At 45.9% G+C, this 22,430-nt stretch overlaps 2 protein-coding genes across 3 annotated transcripts; both read left to right on the plus strand.

The window, feature by feature from the left end:
• Positions 1 to 886: 886 nt before the first annotated feature.
• On the plus strand, positions 887 to 9,745 carry LOC103625874 (PLASMODESMATA CALLOSE-BINDING PROTEIN 3). Of its 2 annotated transcripts, XM_020537866.3 has the most exons (5): positions 887 to 1,361; positions 1,494 to 1,733; positions 1,826 to 1,859; positions 2,495 to 2,653; positions 9,242 to 9,745. In XM_020537866.3, exons 1-5 carry the CDS (start codon positions 1,298 to 1,300, stop codon positions 9,417 to 9,419), a joined length of 675 nt encoding a protein of 224 aa, XP_020393455.1. In that variant the 5' UTR covers positions 887 to 1,297; the 3' UTR covers positions 9,420 to 9,745. The 2 variants fall into 2 exon arrangements, with proteins under 2 accessions (XP_020393455.1, XP_008644495.1); XM_008646273.4 differs by lacking the exon at positions 2,495 to 2,653 and having other exon boundaries at positions 905 to 1,361; positions 9,242 to 9,661.
• Positions 9,746 to 15,739: 5,994 nt separating this feature from the next.
• LOC103625875 (LRR receptor-like serine/threonine-protein kinase RPK2) lies at positions 15,740 to 21,366 on the plus strand. The gene is made up of 3 exons (XM_008646274.4): positions 15,740 to 19,597; positions 20,537 to 20,745; positions 20,867 to 21,366. Exon 1 carries the CDS (start codon positions 16,364 to 16,366, stop codon positions 19,550 to 19,552), a length of 3,189 nt encoding a protein of 1,062 aa, XP_008644496.1. The 5' UTR covers positions 15,740 to 16,363; the 3' UTR covers positions 19,553 to 19,597; positions 20,537 to 20,745; positions 20,867 to 21,366.
• The last annotated feature ends 1,064 nt before the right edge of the window (positions 21,367 to 22,430 follow it).

A 22,430-nucleotide genomic window follows, 5' to 3' on the forward strand; every position in this document is an offset into this window, starting at 1 on the left:
GCAGTATTGAAGCAATACTGTAGTATTGAGTAATACTGTGGTATTATATACTTTGAGTTGTTTGGAAACTCATCTGAAATCTCTGTATACTAAACTGTAGTATTGTAAATACTGCACTTGTTTTGCAGTTTTGGAAACTTTGGTCTCAGCCAAAGTTTTTCTCTGTAAAGAGAGCGCCAGCTTGGTCCTGCTCTGACTGATTGGTCTCAACCAAAGTTTTCCCAAACACCTTGATGTATTGGATACTGTTGTATTCGAAAACTGAAGCATTGTAAACTATAGTAATATCATGACTAAAGTATACTTTAGTATTTGAAAAGCTATAGTTTGGAAAACTGTGTTCCCAAACAGTGCCTTAGTGTTAAATACGGTACGTATGTTGTCCCTCCTTTCCCTCACATACAATACTGCTCCCATTTTAGGCCTCGTTCGGTTGTGCCCAACCAGACCGGGTTAGATCTGGATTGGGGACCAATCCAGGTTAAATCCGAGCCCAGTAAAATTCCCAGATCCTATTCTTTTTTTATGTTCGGTTAAGCCTATCAGGATTCTAGCCCATGGGTTTGGAAATTTTTTTTGCGAGCGGAGCTCCTGGATCAGAGCCAGGACACGAAGGGTCTGGAAACAAATCCAAGGCAGGCGACATTCCGACTTCCGAGCGATGGTGGCGACGCAAGCAAGAAGAGAGGGTGCCGGTGAGTGGTTTGTCGGCGTCGCGACGATGATATCCTCCCTGCCGCCGACAACTTCGGCCTTGTTCGGCACCTTGGATTTTTTTTCAAACTAATCCAAGGTGCCGAACACAGTTTTCAACCTGTTTGTTGAAAACTATATGTTGTCCCTCCTTTCCCTCACATACAACCAACCTGGAAAAAAAATCCAAGGTGCCGAACAAGGCCTTACTGCGGCCCTGTGGGCCACGGACGCAGGGGCACTGCCCTTGCCAGCCTGTCTGCCGATCCACACAGCGCCTCCTCCACTGGTAGGCACTGGCCATGCGTTTTGACCGTTCTCGAAAAGCAACACTGCCTTCTGGCGCTAGCGCTCGGCTGGACCGGGCGGGCGGTGGCTGCGGCTGGAGCCTTGGAGGCTTCTACCGGAGTGGAGTGCTTCACAAAACTGGGCGCTGCCCAACTCCCTGCCCAAGCTGCTGGATTAAACCCCCCTTGTCGTCGCTTCGGTTCAAGCGAGGAAGAGAGAGAGAGCGAGAGTTGTACAAGGGGCGCCGGCGGCCGCATTGTAGAGTACGTCGAGCTTGTTCACTGCCGTCGCGGCCTCAAAGCAAGCCACATCATCGATGGCGGACGCAGCTCACGTCTTCCTGCTGGTAGCGGTGGCCGCCGCGCTCGCCGGCCGCTCAGGTGCGTTGCGGCCCCGCTGATTCTCTTGCCACACGCCATGCATGGGTTTCCTTCCTTTGCAATCTTTTTTTTTCTGAAACCTGGGCTCTCGCTGCCGCTGGATGCCTTGTGGTTTGTGCCTGGAACTGCAAGACGGCGCGTGGTGCGTGTGCCGCCCGGAGCTGGCGGACAGCGCGCTGCAGAAGGCGCTGGACTACGCGTGCGGCGCCGGCGCCGACTGCAAGCCCATCCTGCAGAGCGGCGCCTGCTTCGCCCCGGACACCGTCAAGGCCCACTGCTCCTACGCCGTCAACAGCTTCTACCAGCGCAACAGCCAGAACCCGCAGGCCTGCGTCTTCTCCGGCACCGCCACGCTCAGCAACAGCGACCCGAGTGAGTCCTCTTCTGCATCCCAGGACGTTTTCGGATGCTTGGCTGAGATTCCTGACGCTGCGCTTGACTCCCTGTCTCTTTCGTGTCTGCAGGCGGCAATGGCTGCACGTACCCTGCGACCCCAAGGTAATCATCGCACGGCATTGCCACTTTTTGTTGAATCTTTTATGGGCTTGGCCCATTTATTAAATAAACTCTATGGTGTGTAATGGTGGAGAATACCAATATTACCACATTGGAAGTCCAAGGGTCCGTTGGCTTGACTTATATGGTGGGATTTATTTCACTTAAGGCCTTGTTCGGTTATTCCCAATACACATGGATTGGATGAGATTGGAAAAAGTTCTTAAGAAGTTTGACTTGTTTAGGATTCAAACTCATCTAATCTCACTCAATCCACATGGATTGAGAGCTAACCGAACAAGCCCTAACTTGAGAAGTCAAGAAATGGACAAGGGCGTGCCACACGCGCGCGCGCGCCGCCTGGCGTGGCGTGGCGTGGCAGGCGAGCGGGCGTGGTGTGGTTGTGTTAATTTTTAGCACTCACTAACCGCGTCAGCCAGCCGAGTGACTCTGTCTCTTCGTCAGCCAGCCGAGTGACCCTTCTCCTTCAGCTGGCCGACTTATGGCGTGACTCGGCGAGTGCTGGCCGACTCATGACATGACTCGGCGAGAGCTGACCGACCCTTGGCCACCACTTTCAGAATCACAGTCCAGCCGCCGACTGAGGGTATTTTCATCTCGTGACTCTGCGCGCACAGAGAAGCGAGAGGGCAGGTGCCTCCGAAGCCGGTGCCGTTCGAGACCTTGCACGGGGGATCGGCAATTAGGTTTTTGGTGAGCGTCTACGCGACTGCCCAAAACATCTACGACATGACAAAGGAAGTTGGACAAGGATCTGGATCAGAGCGCATGGGAGGGTATGATCAGTTTATTTCCTTACTGTTTTGCATTCTACAGATTATATATATTTTATATATGCATTTGTACTGTTTCATATATAGCAAAGAGTTTATCTCATCTGTTCTGTTACCTTATAATGTGTTATATCTGTTTGTTTTAATTTTACAATCATGTTGTTTATGTTTCTATTTGCTTATTTTCAATTGTTCAGTCAGTCTACATGTTTATCGTATTTATATGATTTATATAATTCATATGCTATATGTTCTCATGATCCATATTGTTATGGATATATTTGATGTCATGATTAATTATATTTTATATGTCATCATCATAATGTTAATTTATGGAATTAAAATGACATGGAAAATGCCTATAATTCTAACATTTCAAAAACCTAATGTTAGGCATTTTTCTGTCAGAGGTTTTGCTGCTGTGCTAAAGCCTGATCCTTTTGATGGTAAAAACTTCTTGATATGGAAAGCTAAGATGGAATTGTGGCTAACTGCAATGTCTTGTTTTCATGTTGCTGAGAGCAAGCCTGCCAACTTACCTCCTGAGGATGAGGCTAAGTTTAAGGCTGAAGACAACCTCTTTCGAGGAGCAGTAATTAGCGCACTGGATACAAAATTCCAGAAAAGCTATATCATCCTTCCCACAGGGAAAGAGCTGTGGGATGCTCTTGTTGGAAAGTTTGGAGTTACTGACGCTGGTAGCGAGCTGTACCTCATGGAGCAGCTGTATGACTACAAGATGGTTGAGAACCGATCTGTAGTGGAACAGGCTCATGAATTTCAGGCACTAGCTAAGGAACTCGAACTTTTTCCTTGTCCTTTGCCTGACAAGTTTGTGGCTGGCGGTATAATCGCCAAGTTGCCACCTTCTTGGAAGGACTTTGCTACCTCTCTCAAACATAAGAGACAAGAGTTCAATGTGGAGGAGCTCATTGGTACTCTTGATGTTGAGGAAAGAGCTAGATCAAAGGACAATGGAAAAGGTGTGGAGACCTCTACTGCTAATGTGGTGCAGAAGAGAAACTTCCGCAAGTTTAACAAGAAGAAAAACCAGAACAAACCAGAGAACGCGAATAAACCTGTTCAAACAGCACAGTTTAAAAAGAAGAACAACAATAACAAGGGAAAGGGAGGTTGCTTTGTCTGTGGCAGTGATCAACATTGGGCTAGAGAGTGCCCTGATCGCAAGTTCACTCAGGACAAGAAATCAGCTAATGTTGTAACCACTGAAACTGAAGATGGAACATCTGGGTATGGTAATTCTTTACCATTTGTTCTCTCAGTTTGTAATTCACCTGAGTGGTGGATGGACAGTGGTGCAAATATTCATGTGTGTGCTGATGCCTCTATGTTCTCCTCCTACCAGGTCGGGAGGTCTGGCGCCTTGTTAATGGGAAATGGGTCGCGTGCTCATGTTCTTGGTGTTGGTACGGTCATTCTGAAGTTTACTTCGGGAAAGACGGTGCCATTGAAGAGCGTGCAGCATGTGCCCTCTATCAAGAAGAATCTCGTTAGCGCGTCTATGCTATGTCGAGATGGATACAAAGTTGTTCTTGAGTCTAATAAATGTGTTGTGTCTAAACATGGTATTTTTGTTGGTAAAGGATATGACTGCGGAGGCTTGTTCCGCTTATCACTGCATGATGTGTGTAATAAACTCGTGAATTCTGTTCATTTTTCTGATGAGTCGGATTTATGGCATTCACGTTTTTGTCATGCAAGCTTTGGCTGTCTTATGCGGTTAGCAAATATAAATTTAATTCCTAAATTTAATTTGGTCAAAAAGTTTAAGTGTCATGTGTGTGTTGAATCAAAACAACCCCGCAAGCCTCACAAGGCTGCTGAGGCGAGGAGTTTGGCACCTCTAGAACTTGTTCATTCTGATCTGTGCGAGATGAATGGAATTTTGACCAAAGGTGGTAAAAGATACTTTCTCACTTTTATAGATGACTCCACTAGATTTTGTTATGTGTATCTCTTAAAAACAAAAGATGAAGCGTTCAATTATTTTAAGGCCTATAAAGCTGAAGTAGAGAACCAACTTTAGAGGAAAATAAAACGTTTAAGGTCCGACCGAGGTGGAGAATATTTCTCTAATGTGTTCGATGAGTTCTGCGTGGAACATGGTATTATTCATGAGAGGACACCGCCATTCTCACCACAATCCAATGGGATTGCTGAAAGGAAAAACCGCACTCTAACAGATTTGGTGAATGCCATGTTGAGTACAGCGGGATTATCCAAGGCATGGTGGGGTGAGGCGATTTTGACAGCATGTCATGTCCTGAATAGAGTTCCAACAAAGAACAAAGAGATCACTCCATTTGAGGAATGGGAAAAGAGAAGATTAAATCTCTCATATTTGCGCACTTGGGGTTGCTTGGCTAAAGTGAATGTGCCAATCAACAAAAAGCGTAAACTTGGGCCTAAAACTGTTGACTGTATATTCCTTGGGTACTCTTTTCACAGCACTGGGTATAGGTTCTTAATTATAAAATCTGATGTGCCTGATATGTATGTTGATACTATCATGGAATCAAGAGACGCAACATTTTTTGAGAATGAGTTTCCCATGAAGAATACACCTAGTGATACAAGTCATGAGACTATAATTCCCCATGAGCACGAACTGTCGATTCCTATAGATCATGCTGAGGATTCTTACGTGCACATCCCTGAGGAGGATGACACTATAGTCACTCGAAAGAGCAAGAGACAGAGGGTTGCAAAATCCTTTGGTAATGACTTTATAGTATACCTTGTGGAAGACACACCAACTACCATTAGTGAGGCATATTCCTCTCCTGATGCTGACTTATGGAAGGAAGCAGTAAGGAGTGAGATGGAATCTATTATGTCTAATGGAACTTGGGAGGTCGTTGACCGTCCTTATGGTTGTCAACCTATAGGTTGCAAATGGATCTTCAAGAAAAAGCTTAGGCCTGATGGTACAATCGAGAGGTACAAGGCAAGGCTTGTGGCCAAAGGATATACCCAAAAGGAGGGTGAAGATTTCTTTGATACCTACTCACCAGTGGCTCGATTGACTACAATTCGCACATTAATAGCTGTGGCAGCCTCTTATGGTCTTATCATTCATCAGATGGATGTTAAGACAGCTTTCCTAAATGGAGAGTTGGATGAGGAGATCTATATGGATCAGCCAGAAGGGTTCATTGCGGATGGTCAAGAGAACAAGGTGTGCAGGTTGATAAAATCATTGTATGGCTAAAAACAAGCACCTAAGCAATGGCATGAAAAGTTTGATAATACTCTTACAGCAGCTGGCTTTGTTGTAAATGAATCTGACACGTGTGTATACTATCGGTATGGTGGGGGTGAGTCTGTTATGCTGTGCCTTTATGTTGATGACATTTTGATCTTTGGATCAAATCTCAATGTGATTGAGGAAGTTAAAAATCTTCTATCGAGCAATTTCGAGATGAAAGATTTGGGAGAAGCTGATGTCATTCTAAACATCAAGCTTGTTAGAGAAGCTGATGGTGGGGTAACTTTGTTACAATCCCATTATGTGGAAAAGGTATTGAATCGCTTTGGTTTTAGTGACTGTGATCCTGCTCCAACACCTTATGATCCCAGTGTGCTATTGAGAAAGAATCGGAGAATAGCAAGGGATCAATTGACATACTCCCAAATCATTGGCTCGCTCATGTACCTTGCAAGTGCAACAAGGCCAGACATCTCTTATGTTGTGAGTAAGCTAAGTCGGTTTGTGTCGAAACCAGGAGATGATCACTGGCGTGCTCTTGAGAGAGTGTTGCGGTTTTTGAAAGGTACTATGACATACAGTATTCATTATACCGGAAACCCAAAAGTGCTGGAAGACTATTGTGATGCCAACTGGATTTCTGATGCTGATGAGCTTTATGCCACAAGCGGATATGTGTTTCTGTTTGGAGGTGGCGCTGTTTCCTGGAAGTCTTGCAAGCAGACTATCTTAACGAAGTCTACAATGGAAGCAGAACTCGCAGCATTAGACACTGCTGGGGCTGAGGCCGAGTGGCTTCGTGATTTCCTATTGGACTTACCGGTAGTTGAAAAACCGATACCGGCTATTTCCATGAACTGTGACAATCAAACGGTGATTACAAAGGTTAACAGTTCTAGGAATAACATGAAGTCTACAAGGCATGTTAAGAGGAGATTGAAATCTGTCAGAAAGTTGAAAAACTCCGGAATTATAACTGTGGATTATGTCCACACATCGAATAATCTGGCAGATCAATTCACTAAGGGTCTATCACGCAATGTGATAGAAAGTGCATCGAGGGAAATGGGTATGAGACCCATGTGAGATCTACTCTAGTGGTAACCTGCTCTATGTGATCGGAGATCCCGTGAAGTAGAGTGGAGAAACAAGCTAGGAGTAGATTGTGAGGAAAGATCCCTTCCTTAACTCATTTCTGATGCACATCTTTCCTATCTGTAAGGCAGGATGGTTTTTACCTTAATGTATTCCAAGAGTCTTATAAAGGTGAGATGTTGTCCTACAGAACATCTTTTGAGGAATACACCTATATGAGTCAGACTGCTGGTCACAGTCTATGGGACTTGGGTAATCCCTAAATACTCATGAAAGGCACTGAAGTGTGACTTATATGCTTCTAAACAACGGGAATACCCTTTTGCAGCCAAGTATCAGCAAAGGATTTGAGTGAATCTTATTTCGCACAAAACTGTCAATTCAAGGCTTAGTCCATTGTTCAGTTGTGAATGAGTGAAACTCTTATTCTAGATGGATGATCAACTTAACAGTCTCCATCGAAACACTGGTATATCAAAGGATTGTGATTCTGATACTTCATCATTACAAACCCTAGAGTTTGGTGGGGATTGTTGAATCTTTTATGGGCTTGGCCCATTTATTGAATAAACTCTATGGTGTGTAATGGTGGAGAATACCAATAGTACCACATTGGAAGTCCAAGGGTCTGTTGGCTTGACTTATATGGTGGGATTTATTCCACTTAACTTGAGAAGTCAAGAAATGGACAAGGGCGTGCCACACGCGCGCGCGCGCCGCCGCCGCCGCCGCCGGCCGGGCCGGGCCAGGCGTGGCGTGGCGAGGCGAGGCGAGGCGAGGCGAGGCAGGCAGGCAGGCAGGCAGGCGAGCGGGCGTGGTGTGGTTGTGTTAATTTTTAGCACTCACTAACCGCGTACGTCAGCCGAGTGACTCTGTCTCTTCGTCAGCCAGCCGAGTAACCCTTCTCCTTCAGCTGGCCGACTTATGGCGTGACTCGGCGAGTGCTGGCCGACTCATGACATGACTCGGCGAGAGCTGACCGACCCTTGGCGTGACTCGGCGACCTTTCTCCTTCGACTTCCCTCTGCGAGAGGTTAAATAGAGGAGCACCTCTGTCACTCGGTACGAGCGAACACACCACTTTCAGAATCACAGTCCAGCCGCCGACTGAGGGTATTTCCATCTCGTGACTCTGCGCGCACAGAGAAGCGAGAGGGCAGGTGCCTCCGAAGCCGGTGCCGTTCGAGACCTTGCACGGGGGATCGGCAATTAGGGTTTTGGGGAGCGTCTACGCGACTGCCCAAAACATCTACGACATGACAAAGGAAGTTGGACAAGGATCTGGATCAGAGCGCATGAGAGGGTATGATCAGTTTATTTCCTTACTGTTTTGCATTCTACAGATTATATATGTTTTATATATGCATTTGTACTGTTTCATATATAGCAAAGAGTTTATCTCATCTGTTCTGTTACCTTATAATGTGTTATATCTGTTTTTTTTAATTTTACAATCATGTTGTTTATGTTTCTATTTGTTTATTTTCAATTGTTCAGTCAGTCTACATGTTTATCGTATTTATATGATTTATATAATTCATATGCTATATGTTCTCATGATCCATATTGTTATGGATATATTTGATGTCATAATTAATTATATTTTATATGTCATCATCATAATGTTAATTTATGGAATTAAAATGACATGAAAAATGCCTATAATTCTAACACTTTTCGCGCTCCTTTCTCGGTTTTCTTGATAGATAGAGATAGAGGCGTGCCATGCTGTCGTGAGTTCGTAGCATCGGCATTTCTTGGTACAAGCACAACAGAACTGACTTCACTAGCCAGAGCAAAAGCCATCTACTACGTTTCCCATCCAATTTACTGAACTGATACTGATTGAAAGACAGTAAGGATTGGTCAGGGAAGAGCCGCATCTTGCAGTAACTGAACAACCTGAAGATATCAGCAGTTCTGGCTTCTGCTCGCCCCTCTTTAGAAAAGGCTTGACCCCGAAGCCTGGTGGCTGGTGCCCTGGCCCTAGTGAGTGCTATGCCAGATTTGGAGCCTTCAGCGATGCGGCACCCATGCATCCGGATTCCGGTGGGCGGCCGTGTGTTGTTCTCGGGGATGGAAGTCCTGGAATAAAGGCGGTAACTTGCGCGTGGCAGCGGGGATCCGTTTCTTTCCCCAGTTTCCCACATCTGGCTGCATCGATTAACACTGAGGCTGCGATTGTTCGTGTTCATCTGTGTGTATGCAGCTGCCTGCCATCGTAACTCTGAGCTGACTGTTCAGTGTCCTTCTGTGGTTTTATGCAGTGCTGCTGCGACGACAAGCAATAGTTCGCCCGGCGTGTACAGCCCTCCCACGATGGGTCCGACAGCCCTCAACGACAACAGCGCTGCTGCCAGCGTCCTCCCGGTGGCTGGACTCACCACCGTGCGGCTGCTGATCCTGGCCTCCTGCTCGCTCGTCGCTCTCTGCATCGGCGCGTGACTCATGAGGACGAGACGCCCCTCGGCTGCTGCTGTTTTGGGTGTGTCTTGTTTGTTCCTTGCCCCTTTTCTTCTAGTGGCAGGCAGATGGAACCTTCCGGTGGTGGAGCGCGAGAACCCCGAGGCCTCACAAATGCCATTCTCGTTGCTGCGACTTCCGTTCACTTTCTCTTATGTCTGGGCATGAGGCTATCCGCAACCGTTATCCCTAAATTTTTCCCCCTATATCACTTTTCCCCCCTATTTTTTCATCTCCCGCAGCGGTTCCCCATAAATACTCCCCCCTATACTATGCCCCACTACAACTATAAAATATCATTTTCTATATCAACTATCAATTTTTATCTACTAACAATTACTCGTGGATCTACAACATAGTGTTTAGGGGATGAACAGTGACACACTATATCTAGGGAGAGAGAGAAGAAGGCCGGCGCATAGGGGGCGCTGTAGGGGGCACCGCTGCGGCCGTAGAGTGCCCCCTACAGCCGCCATGCAAGGGGAGGGGGTTGCCAAGGGGCACTGTTGAGGCTATCCGCAACCGTTACCCCTAAATTTTTCCCCCTGTATCACTTTCCCCCCTATTTTTTCCCCTATTTTTTCATCTCCCGCAGCGGTTCCCCCTAAATACTCCTCTATACCCCACTACAACTATAAAATATCATTTCCTATATCAACTATCAATTTTTTATCTACTAACAATTACTTATGGACGCACAGCACAATGTTTAGGGTGATGAACAGTGACACGCTAGATCTGGAGGGAGAAAGAAGGGGACCAGCGCGTAGGGAGCGCTGTAGGGGGCACCGCTGAGGCCGTGGAGTGCCCCCTATAGGCCGCATGCAAGGGTAGGGGGCTGCGTTGCGGTTAGTCTGAGGGTTCATCGTTTAAGAGTGCAGGTGTAAGGTGTTGTGTTCCTGTATCAGCCATTCAGCCAAGCAGCAAAAAAAAAGGAGGTATCCTCTCTCCATGGGCTAGGAAGAGGTCAACTCCAGCAAAGCACTCGAACTTGTGAGCCCAGCTGGTCGCTCCAGCCCAGTCTCTAAAAATGCTGCTGCAAGGCGCCCCACGGACCCATTCCGGCCTTTCCCTCGCTACATTATCCCACCGCCAGTGCCCACACACACCGCCACACCACCCAGTTCCGGATTTCTCCGATGTACCTGTCGTGGCGGTCAAAATCTGACGCCGTCATTTTTTTTTTCCTTCACAAACGCAGCTGCAGACAAGGATGAGCGCGGCTTCTCGACCACTTTCTCCTCTTCGCGGCAAGCATCATCGACCACGTTCCTGGTTTTTTTTAACACCCCCCCTCCCTAGACCCTAGTCCGTCCCCCCACCCGCACACACATAGAGAACCGAGACAAGTCAAATTTCTCGTTGGTGTGTGTTTCGACGCGGGACAGTTACATGGACGTTCCTTGGCGTCCGTTCTCATCTCTCAAATTTTAAAAGACAACAGAGAATAACACTGAAATAGTTCTATCTCAACACTTAACCCATAACCAAACAACCTAATTTGAGAGATCGTCTCATCTCATTCCGTTATGTCATTGCAATCAAACGCACCGAGGAGCAGAGAACGGGATTTGACATGAAATTTTATCAGGAAGTTAGCTGCTTTCCTCTCACCTTGTTGAACGCCCAGCTGCTTCCAGTAAAAGTCTCGTTTGCTGGCTGGTATGGAAGGACTTCGAAGTAGCTTTCCGCGGATTATTCGTCAATCCTCGCCGTACAAAGTAATTATCAGTTATCTCTACTACTATGAAGAATGTAAGGGGGTAGGCTGCCACCCCGTTCTGCCCCTCCCTCGTTCTGCCCTCCCCCGTCTGTTATTGTCGCAGCAAAAAAAATGCTACTAGGCTCAGGAATCAAACCCTGGATGCCTTGAGCAGAACGCCTAAGCTCCCACCCACTAGCCAACTCAACTCATGTTGGTTTATATTCAACCTCAACTACGATATCTAAGTGATGAGATAATTTATGCTTAGTTTTTCATTTGGTGACCCTAATATGTATAATTTTTTACCCACTATGGTATATTTAACAACAACTTACATACTTGCAGGTGATAGACTATTGCATAAATTTAATAAAATCTCAAAAATTACGTATCAGGGGGCATAGTTCACATGGAAAATTGAGCATTATAAAAAATAGTTCACATGACAAACTTGCGCGGCAGAAAAAAAACATGGATTAGTTCACATGGAAATTTTACTCGAAAAAGGTGGTTTAGTTCACATGAAAAAAACGCAGGAGGGAAAATGTGGATTAATTACATGGTAGTTTTATATGTTTAGGCTCCTTCGAAATGCAGAAATTTTAGAGAAAAAAATCGATTTATGATAAAGCCAAAAAGATACCCCATTGAAGCTTAATTTTCTGCATTTTACCAAAAATTGTCTGAAATCATCTACTTGGAGGACTGCGTCCTTTGTCATCTATAGTCAATAACGGAGGGCATGTTTTTTTCCTTGCCATTCACAACAGTTGAGGAAAAGATTGAGTTGTATTGCAACATTAGGGTCGTAGTATATGATGTGATATCTGTCTCATAATTGTGATAGGTATTTTTAACAACAACTTACACATTTGCAGGTGATAGACTATTGCATAAATTTAATAAAATCTCAAGATCATCTAAAGTGCCAATCTGGAGGTCGTGTCCACATAGAAAATGCTTTTCAGTTCAACTTTCTAAAGCGAGACAGTGATGTTGAAACTAAAACAGACGAGCTATATCCAATTAAAGACATGTCACAAATATATAGTGCTGAATGAAGGGTTTTACTTTACCTAGACCATGACATGGTAAATATGAGTTTGAAATTTACACGGTTATTGTTTGCATGTGTTTTATTTTTTATGCAATATTTATAATTGTTTTGTAGGTGTATCCAATTAAAGACATGTCACAAATATGTAGTGCCTCCTTGTCTCCTTCTCCTCCTGCGGTGATAGCTTCCTCGAGGAGATGAGCGCACCGCCCCCACGATCGGCCTACCTCCGCCGTCCCCGCGTGCACCACCACCATCGGGTGGGAGAGGCAGTAACGACTCGCCCGAGGCCAATCCTCGGTGGGAGGGGCAGTTATGACTTGCCCGAGGCAAAGCCAAAATAGGACAGGCAGTTACGATTCTTCCTAGACCACTCTCAGGCGGGAGACACAGTCACGACTCGTCCGAGGCCAAGCCTAGGCAGGACAGGCAATAACGACTCGCCTGAGGTCATCCGCGGGCGGGACAGACAGTCACGACTCGCCCAACGCCAACCCCCGGGTGGGATACACAGTTACAGCTCGCCTGAGGCCAACCCCGATGGGTACAAAGTTACAACTCGCCCGAGGACAACCCAGGGTGGGAGAAGTAGTCACGACTCGCCCGTGGCCATCATCAGGCGGGACAGGTAGTCACCACTCGCCCGAGGCCAACCCCCGGCGTGATACGTAGTCATGACTCGCTCGAGGCCATTCTCGAGCGGGAGAGGCTGTCAAGAATCGCCCAAGGCCAAGCCCGGACGGGAGATGTAGTTACGACTCGCCCGAGGCCAACCTCGGGCGGGAGACACAATCATGACTCGTCCGAGGCCAAGCCTGGGCAGGAGACGCAGTCACGACTCGTCCGAGGCCACCTTTGGGCGTGAAACGCAATCATGACTCGCTCAAGGCCATGCCCAGATGGGACAGACAGTCATGAGTCGCCCGAGACCAAGCCCAGGCGAGAGACGCAATCACAACTTGGCCGAGGCCACTCTCGGGTGGGAGAGGCAGTGACGACTCGCTTGAGGCCAAGCCTACACGGGACAAACAGTCACGACTTGTCCTAGGACACTCTTGGGCAGGAGACATAGGCACGAGTCACCCGAGGCCATGCCCAGGTGGGACAAGCAGCCATGACTCTCTCGTGGCCACCCTCGGGCGGGACAAGCAGACACGACTCGCCCGAGGACAACCCCGTGCGGTACTGGCAGTAATGACTCGCCCGAGGCAACCCCGGGCGGGAAAGGCAGTAATGATTCGCCCGAGGGCAACCCTGGGTGGGAGAGGCAGTCACGATTCACTCGAGACCATCCTCGGGGGGAGAGGCAGTCACGACTCGCCTAAGGCCACCCTCAGGCGGGAGACACAATCACGACTCGTTCGAGGCCAAGCCTAAGCGAGACAGGCAACCACGACTCGCCTAAGGCCATTCTTGGGCGAGACAGGCAGTCACGACTCGCCCGAGGCCAACCCCCAATGGGAGACGTAGTCGCGACTCAACCGAGGCCAAGCCCTAGCTAGACATTCAGTCACGGCTCGCCTGAGGCCACCCTCGGGTGGGACATGCAGTCATGACTCGCCCAAGGGCAACCCCTGGCGGGAGACGTAGTCACGACTCGTCCGTGGCCATCCTCAGGTGGGACAGATAGTCACAACTCGCCTGAGGCCATCCGCGGGCGGGACAGGCAGTAATGACTCGCTCGAGGCCATCTACGAGTGGGATAGACAATCACGACTGGCCCAAGGCCAACCTCCGGCAAGACAAGTAATCACAACTCGCCCGAGACCATCCTCCGGTGGGATACGCAGTCATGACTCGCTCGAGACCACTCTCGGGCTGGAGAGGGCCAAGCCCGGCGGGAGATGCAGTCACAACTCGCCTAAGGACACCCTCGAGCAGGAGACATAATCACGACTCGTCTGAGGCCAAGCCCGGGTGCGACAGGCAGTCACGACTCATCCGAGGCCAAGCCCGGCCAGCAGACGCAGTCACGACTCATCCGAGGCCAAGCTCGGGTAGCAGACGCAGTCACGACTCGCCTAAGGCCACTTTGGCAGAACTGTCCGCACCCGGCCTCCTCCACCTCTTTCCGCCTCTCACTCTAACCGCGCCACGTTCCACATGTCGCGGCCTCCATCCACCTAACGCCCTCCAATCTGCCTCCCGACGCAATTCGCGGTCCCACACACCCGACGCTCTGCCCCCCCCCCCCCCCCCCGAGCCTGCCTCCCAATGCCACCTCCCTCGCATGTCGACCCAACGCATGAAGTTTGGTTGATAACATCACTAAACAATGATCTACACATACACAAGTGTCACCCTGCCGGTTGATTACCTCACTAAACAATGACCTATGCCTGCATTAGTATTACCCGTTGCAACGCACGGGCATATACCTAGTTAGCACATAATAAGAGGTCCAGCGCCGTCCTCGTGCTGCATAGCAGCATAGGGACTAGGGATGGTAACAACCATATATTTATCCGCGTGTTCGCAAGTAAAAGTTCTATAGAGTGCCAGTCTAGATGTTTTTTTTATGTAAGTTTATATTCGTGGACGTAGGTACGAGTTTGATTTTTAACTTGATTGGTTTTTTCTCAATTGTATAAAGAGTTGTAAGCTCATAAATCTACGTACGAGTTTAAAGTAGTGAATTATATACTAGTATAAATATAGATGAGTGGCACCTAGAATTCATCTGAATGATGTTTGTATATTTGTTGGAATATACCTCTAATTTATTTTATATCTTTGGAATATATTTTTCTGTACGCCTATAAATATAGCCTCTCGCTGTAACTTGTACTCTGCGGTTAATAGTGGATTTGTTTTCTCGTGATTGTTTGGAGGAGTTGTATATGACAAAGAGTCTTGCAAACAAGCTACGTCCCAAGGAGCGTCTTTACACTATTCGCATGTCAAAAGATACATCTATGCAGTCACATCTTAATAAATTTAATTCAATTATTGTGGACCCTGAGAGTCTTGATGTGAAGATAGATAATGAAAATAACACAATTTTGTTGATAGTCTCGTTACTCCCTTCTTTTAAGTATTTTAAAGGAATTATGTTTTATGGTAATCATACTTCACTTTCTTTTGAGAATGTTAAGTCAAATTTGTTGTTTAAGGAAAAATTTGATGTTGATTCTTGTTCTGAACCCAGAGGTGAAGATTTAATTGTTCGGTGATCTGGAGATCATAAATCCAACCTTTATTATCGTTATTGTAGAAAAAATACTCGCCCAAAGTGAGAAATAAAGAGGAGAGAAAGAAAAAAGAATTGGATAAGTCTTCTCCTGAAGCCAATTTTGTTAAAACTTTAAATAGTGGAGAAGCTCTGTTTATTGCCTATGTTAACAAGTGCTCTTCTTGGATTCTTGATTCCGCTTGCACTTTTCATATTTGTTCGCATATGGATTGATTTCCTGATTATGTTCAGTCTCATGCTGGTGAGGTTATTATTGGAGATAGATCTACATGTGAGATTATTAGAATCGGCTCTATTTATATTCAAGTTATTTAATAACTATCGTATAAGTTTTTAATATTGTGGTAATGTTTTTAAAAGAAAAAATATGTAAATTTTACGAGAATAAAAACGTTTAAAACACGATTACTAACTATAAAATAAATATTTGTAAATTTACAGAATAAAACTGTCCTTCTAAATTTTTTTTTATTTCATTCTATATAAGATATTCTCACCGATGAAAACATCACTACGAGGGACGGACAAGTCTAACACTCAACAGTCCCAAAGCATGCGCAGGCAGCCCGCAACTACCTCCATCAAACAAAATCAATCTTTTAAAGGGCAAATTGGTCACGCCAAGTACCTTTAAAAATCAAGGGGAAAAAAAGAGTTGTTGCTAGACCTGGAGTCCTGGACGAGTAGGGGACGGTGGCCGAGAAGAAGAGCTGAACGAAGACCAGCACCAACCAAGAGAAAAGTAGCAACTCACACACAGTAGGAGAGGAGAGGAAAGAACCCAGCGATAGATCAGAGTCGGAGAGAAAATTTTGCCTCCTCCCATCGGAATCTAGCTAATTATTTTCCAGTCCTTCTCCCCCATGTAAGTCTCCCTCTCCCATCCCCGTCGCCTGCACCTACCGGAAGCGAAGCCTTCTACAGTTCAGGTCCATATCCGGGTCGCCGCCGTCGGCTAGCTCTAGGCGGACATGGTGGCCGCTTGCCGGAGCACGGCCTCCACCTACGCGTTTCTGCTGCTCTTGCTGTTTGCCGCTGCGGTCGCCGTCTCTTCTTCCTCCGGGTTGCGCCGTGTCCAGGACCAGGACAGATCGGCGCTGCTCCAGATCAAGAACGCCTTCCCTGCCGTAGACCTGCTCCAGCAGTGGTCCCCGGACTCTAGCGGCCGCAACCACTGCTCCTGGCTGGGGGTAACATGCGACTCAAGCTCCCGGGTCGTCGCTCTGGAGGTGCTCTCCCCTTCACGGCGTTTCGGACCCAGCCAGGAGCTTGCCGGCGAGCTTCCTGCGGCGGTTGGGCTCCTCACCGAGTTGAAAGTGGTCTCTTTTCCGCTCCACGGCCTCCGGGGCAAGATCCCCGGTGAGATCTGGCGGTTGGAGGATCTCGAGGTGGTCAACCTCGCTGGGAACTCTCTCCGGGGCGCCCTTCCTGCCTCCTTCCCGCCGCGGCTGAGGGTGCTCTCGCTCGCTTCCAACCTGCTTCACGGTGAGATCCCGTCTTCCCTTTCCACCTGCAAAGACTTGGAGAGGTTGGATCTTTCAGGCAACCGGTTCACTGGATCGGTGCCGAGAGCACTTGGCAGCCTGCCTAATCTGAAGTGGCTTGACTTGTCTGGAAACCTTCTTGTCGGTGGCATCCCCTCTGGTCTGGGGAATTGCAGGCTGCTCCGCTCGCTGCGGTTGTTCTCCAATTCATTACACGGTTCAATTCCAGCAGGGATTGGAAAGCTGAGGAAACTACAGGTGTTGGACGTATCAAGAAACAGATTAAGTGGCCTGGTGCCACCGGAGCTCGGAAATTGCTCAGATTTGTCAGTGCTCGTATTGTCTAGCCAGTCCAATTCAGTAAAGTCACATGAGTTCAATCTGTTTAAAGGAGGAATTCCAGAGAGTGTGACAGCTTTGCCAAGACTCCGGGTGCTATGGGTGCCAAGGGCGGGCCTGGAAGGAACTCTCCCGAGCAACTGGGGAAGGTGTTCTAATTTAGAAATGGTTAATCTGGGGGGAAATTTTCTTTCTGGAGCAATCCCAAGGGATCTAGGACAGTGCAGTAACCTCAAGTTTCTCAACCTCAGCTCAAATAGATTATCTGGTTTACTGGATAAGGATCTATGTCCGCATTGTATGACTGTATTCGATGTCAGCGGAAATGAACTTTCAGGATCAATTCCAGCATGTGTGAATAAAGTCTGTACTTCTCAGCTAATGCTGGATGAAATGTCATCCAGTTATTCTTCATTCCTCATGTCCAAAACTCTACAAGAACTGCCATCAGTTTTTTGCAACTCCGGGGAGTGTTCTGTTGTGTATCATAATTTTGCAAAGAACAACCTTGAAGGTCACCTTACATCCATGCCATTTAGTGCTGACAGGTTTGGAAACAAGACGTCGTATGTGTTTGTCGTTGATCACAATAATTTCAGTGGATCGTTGGATTCAATTCTGTTGGAACAGTGTAGCAACTTGAAGGGGTTGGTTGTAAGCTTCCGAGACAACAAGATATCTGGTCAGATAACAGCAGAGTTTAGCAGAAAATGCAGTGCTATCAGAGCTTTGGATTTAGCTGGCAATCAAATATCAGGAATGATGCCTGATAACGTTGGTTTGTTAGGAGCCCTTGTCAAGATGGACATGAGCAGAAATTTTTTGGAGGGTCAAATACCTGCCAGTTTCAAAGATTTCAAGAGCTTGAAGTTTCTCTCATTAGCTGGGAACAACATTAGTGGCAGAATACCATCCTGTTTGGGTCAGTTGAGATCACTGAGGGTTTTAGATCTCTCATCTAATTCTCTTGCTGGTGAGATCCCAAATAACCTTGTGACACTAGGAGACATAACTGTGCTTCTACTCAACAATAATAGGCTCTCTGGAAACATTCCAAATTTTGCCTCTTCACCATCGCTGTCCATATTCAATGTTTCATTCAATGATTTGTCTGGGCCACTGCCTTCAAAAATTCACTCACTGACATGCAACAGTATTCGTGGAAATCCATCCCTTCAACCTTGTGGACTGTCAACGCTCTCCAGTCCTTTAGTGAATGCTCGAGCACTAAGTGAGGCAGACAATAATCCACCAGCTGATAATACAGCCCCTGATGACAATGGTAACGGTGGCGGATTCAGCAAAATAGAGATTGCCTCCATAACTTCAGCATCAGCAATTGTTGCAGTTCTCTTGGCTCTGGTCATCCTTTATATTTACACACGAAAATGTGCATCAAGACCATCAAGGCGTTCTCTAAGAAGGGAAGTAACTATTTTTGTTGATATCGGTGCTCCCTTGACATATGAGGCTGTTTTACGTGCCAGTGGAAGCTTCAATGCAAGTAATTGCATCGGAAGTGGTGGCTTCGGAGCAACGTACAAAGCTGAGGTAGCACCAGGAAAATTGGTGGCAATAAAGAGACTTGCTATTGGAAGGTTCCAAGGCATTCAGCAATTCCAAGCAGAGGTAAAAACACTTGGGAGGTGTCGCCATTCCAATCTTGTAACACTCATAGGATACCATCTCAGCGATTCAGAGATGTTTCTAATATATAATTTTCTGCCTGGTGGCAATTTAGAAAGATTCATACAAGAAAGGAGTAAGAGACCAATTGATTGGAGAATGCTTCACAAAATTGCTCTAGATGTTGCGCGTGCACTTGCATATCTTCATGACAATTGTGTCCCACGCATCTTACACAGGGATGTCAAACCAAGTAACATCTTGCTTGATAATGATTACACTGCCTACCTTTCTGATTTTGGATTAGCAAGGCTGCTTGGAAATTCAGAAACACATGCAACCACTGGTGTGGCAGGTACTTTTGGATATGTAGCTCCAGAGTATGCGATGACATGCCGCGTTTCTGATAAGGCGGATGTGTATAGTTATGGAGTTGTACTTCTTGAACTCATTTCAGACAAAAAGGCACTGGATCCTTCTTTCTCTCCTTACGGGAATGGATTCAACATAGTTGCCTGGGCTTGCATGCTTTTACAAAAGGGTCGAGCTCGTGAATTCTTTATAGAAGGGCTGTGGGATGTGGCCCCACATGACGACCTTGTTGAGATTCTACACCTGGGCATCAAGTGTACGGTTGATTCTCTTTCTTCTAGGCCCACAATGAAGCAAGTTGTTCGGCGACTTAAGGAACTCAGACCACCGTCTTACTAGGAATAGCAAGCAGAGACTGGTTTGCTTCTGCATAATGAGACCAAGGTATATAAACTATTTTCCCACCCCTTTTGCTCTGTCCAACTCTCTCATCCAAATAGTAACAAATTCCAATTATGATTAATGTACTGATATGATATTTAATTATTTATTAGTAAAAATGTTAGACCATTCTCTTGCACGTGATTGTGTTTTAGAAATCATGAACCTTTGTGAATACAAGCGTCTATGGAGATGTGTCCCATGTGTGTTCCTCCCCAGGAAGTGGAACAGAGCTTTGTATTCGTTTGGTTCAGCTGACCCAATGAAAATTTCAAATTCTATTTGAAGTTCTTTAAGATTAGCAAATCACCCTTCCAAGCAGTGTTTTCTTAAATGCTAAAAAGTAAATCATCGGTCATGTACCGTTTAGTTATTCTTTGGTCTGAACAGTACATTAAATAGGCTAAATAGCTAATTAAATAGGATTAGTAAATGATTAAATAGAAATGATGCACTAGTGTGTAGTGTTTACATAGTATGTAAATAGGCTAAATGACCGTTTGGACAAACAGTGCTTCCAAGTGAACCGCAAAGTGTATTTGACCGGACCCAGTGACATAATATTCTGGCTCCACCCCTGTTTCCCCCCTGAAATATTTTGAGTGAGTTCCCTGGACTGCTATGGTTCAATACTCCCCTCCTTAAAGATGAAGCCATGAGATGTTTTCTCTCTGTATTTGATTAGCATTTTTCTTCATTCATTATATGAGGGATGAAATGCAGGGCTTGTATTCTTGATCAGATGATTTACTCTTTAGCTAGTTTGTCTTGTAGATGAGCTATGAGCTGGATATAATTGTCACTTGCTGATAAAATGCATTTTTTTAATAATTATACTTACCTTTTCTTATGCACTTTTTTATTGGTAAAGTAACTTTACAAGATTTCATGTTCTGAATGTGAATCATCAAAATTGAAATGTTATGTTCTTTTGGAATGTAGACTGCAACAGCCAGTAATGTTCCAAATAAACTGGTGGCAACTGGCAAGCAATTCAAATGTCATTTCTCAAGGGATCCTCAAGCAGGACATTCATGGTATTTAATCCTGTGGTCGTCATGGCCACTGTATGGAACGCCGATATCGCTTCAATGCCACTGCAAGCAAGCATCAAGGATGCCTGAGGAAGTTCTTCTATGCCTGCCAAATCTGTAAGAGGACTCTTCTGATATTCCCAGATACCTGCCACGGTGCTGTTTCTTTTTGAAATTTTATGGGCGCACTAAGGTCTAACCCAGCGACACCCTCTGTTGCCTATTTGTCCCTGTTCAGGATGACTGGATTAGGCATTACCGACCCAGTTAACAGGATGCATTATATACCTTGCTGTGCAATTATTACGGCGTAACCTGCGTCGCTGCTCTCCTGATCGGAGATCGACCACCTTGACTCATTGGAACATAGCCATATATCTGGCAGCTAGCATATATCTGATCAAAGCAAAGCCATATATCTGGCAGTTCTGGGGTGATCCGTCCGTGGAAAAGGCTTGGCCACTGACCTGCGCGAGGACAAAGCAGTAGAAACATATCAGCCAATCAAAGCAAAGCCATATGAATTCATGTTAAACATGTCCATACATATAGCAGTGAAAAGTATCAAATCACTGATTTCCTCTCTTGGCCTTTGTAACTGTACATACTGCTTTCGTGGCCTTTGTAATTGTTCATACTTCTTCCGGGCATTCATTATGCAGGCATGCTGTTGCCGTGTCATTCTGTTCATGCTGATAACAGCCGAAAATAATTTAATTGCTCGATTTGCAAGCTGAAGGGCCGAGTGGTCGGATATGTGAATTAAAAAAAGATTTGTTGGAGACCAGACAGTTTGAGATTCTTAATCGTGAATTTAATAAACTGAGGGGTTTCAAAGAAGAAGAAAAAGAGGGATTTAAAAAAAAGAAAGGAATCGAACCATTATCGTAGTTTAATACGAGTTAAAAGCGTGTTGGTTATCCAGCAAACCATGAAAAGTAACAAGGAGGTGAAGGGAGGGTTAAGAGATCAGTCGCCTTTTGGAGATACCTTAATACATCATTGCATTCGTTAGGTTTAGGCTTTACCTTTGGCTACCGTACAACTTTGTTGCAGGATTCCGGTGGGTTACAGTTTATTAGAAGAGAATGGAGTGTTTTACACAACAATCTGCTGTAGACAACCTTACCCTGTAGGAGACAGTCTTACCTTTCGTATCTTCTATCTCATTTCATATTTATATTTTTTTATTACCTCACCCTCCAAGTATAAGCGGTAGTATCTTAACTCACACAGTAACACGTCTAAAGATACACGTGCGTAGGTGAAGGATATTGAAGGTAGTCTTCATGAAGGTATGTAACTATTGTGGCATATCTACAACAGAAGCTATGGCTCTTAGGTGGGAAAACCTGGATCGAGCCACGCTCAACCCTCCCCTATTTTAAATTTAGATTTTACTAGTTTACTGTGCAAATCCCTATTTTAAATTTTGATTTTACTATTCTACTGTGCAAAACAACGCTACCCTATACAGCTGGAGCTGGAGACCTTAGACTGTGTTCAGCGGTTCCCCCTAAATTTCTCCCCCTATATCTCGCTCACGTGCCACGTCAGCGTTCTCTCTCCCCCTATATCTCCACGCTCTACAGCGGTTCCCCTTATATCAAACCTCTATACCCCACCACACCAATATTTTATACTTTCATCATCAACTAACTCAACTACCATCCAATATTTGTTTTATTTTTATTTGCTCTATGAACAGTGCGTGGTCGTAACTTAGTCGCCTGCACCACCGTGTTCGTAATGAGTAAGTTCTCTAAATTATGTAAAAAAATACTTGAGATCAATCAAATGTA

Source organism: Zea mays, chromosome 5, assembly GCF_902167145.1.
Source record: "Zea mays cultivar B73 chromosome 5, Zm-B73-REFERENCE-NAM-5.0, whole genome shotgun sequence".
Taxonomy (NCBI): domain Eukaryota; kingdom Viridiplantae; phylum Streptophyta; class Magnoliopsida; order Poales; family Poaceae; genus Zea; species Zea mays.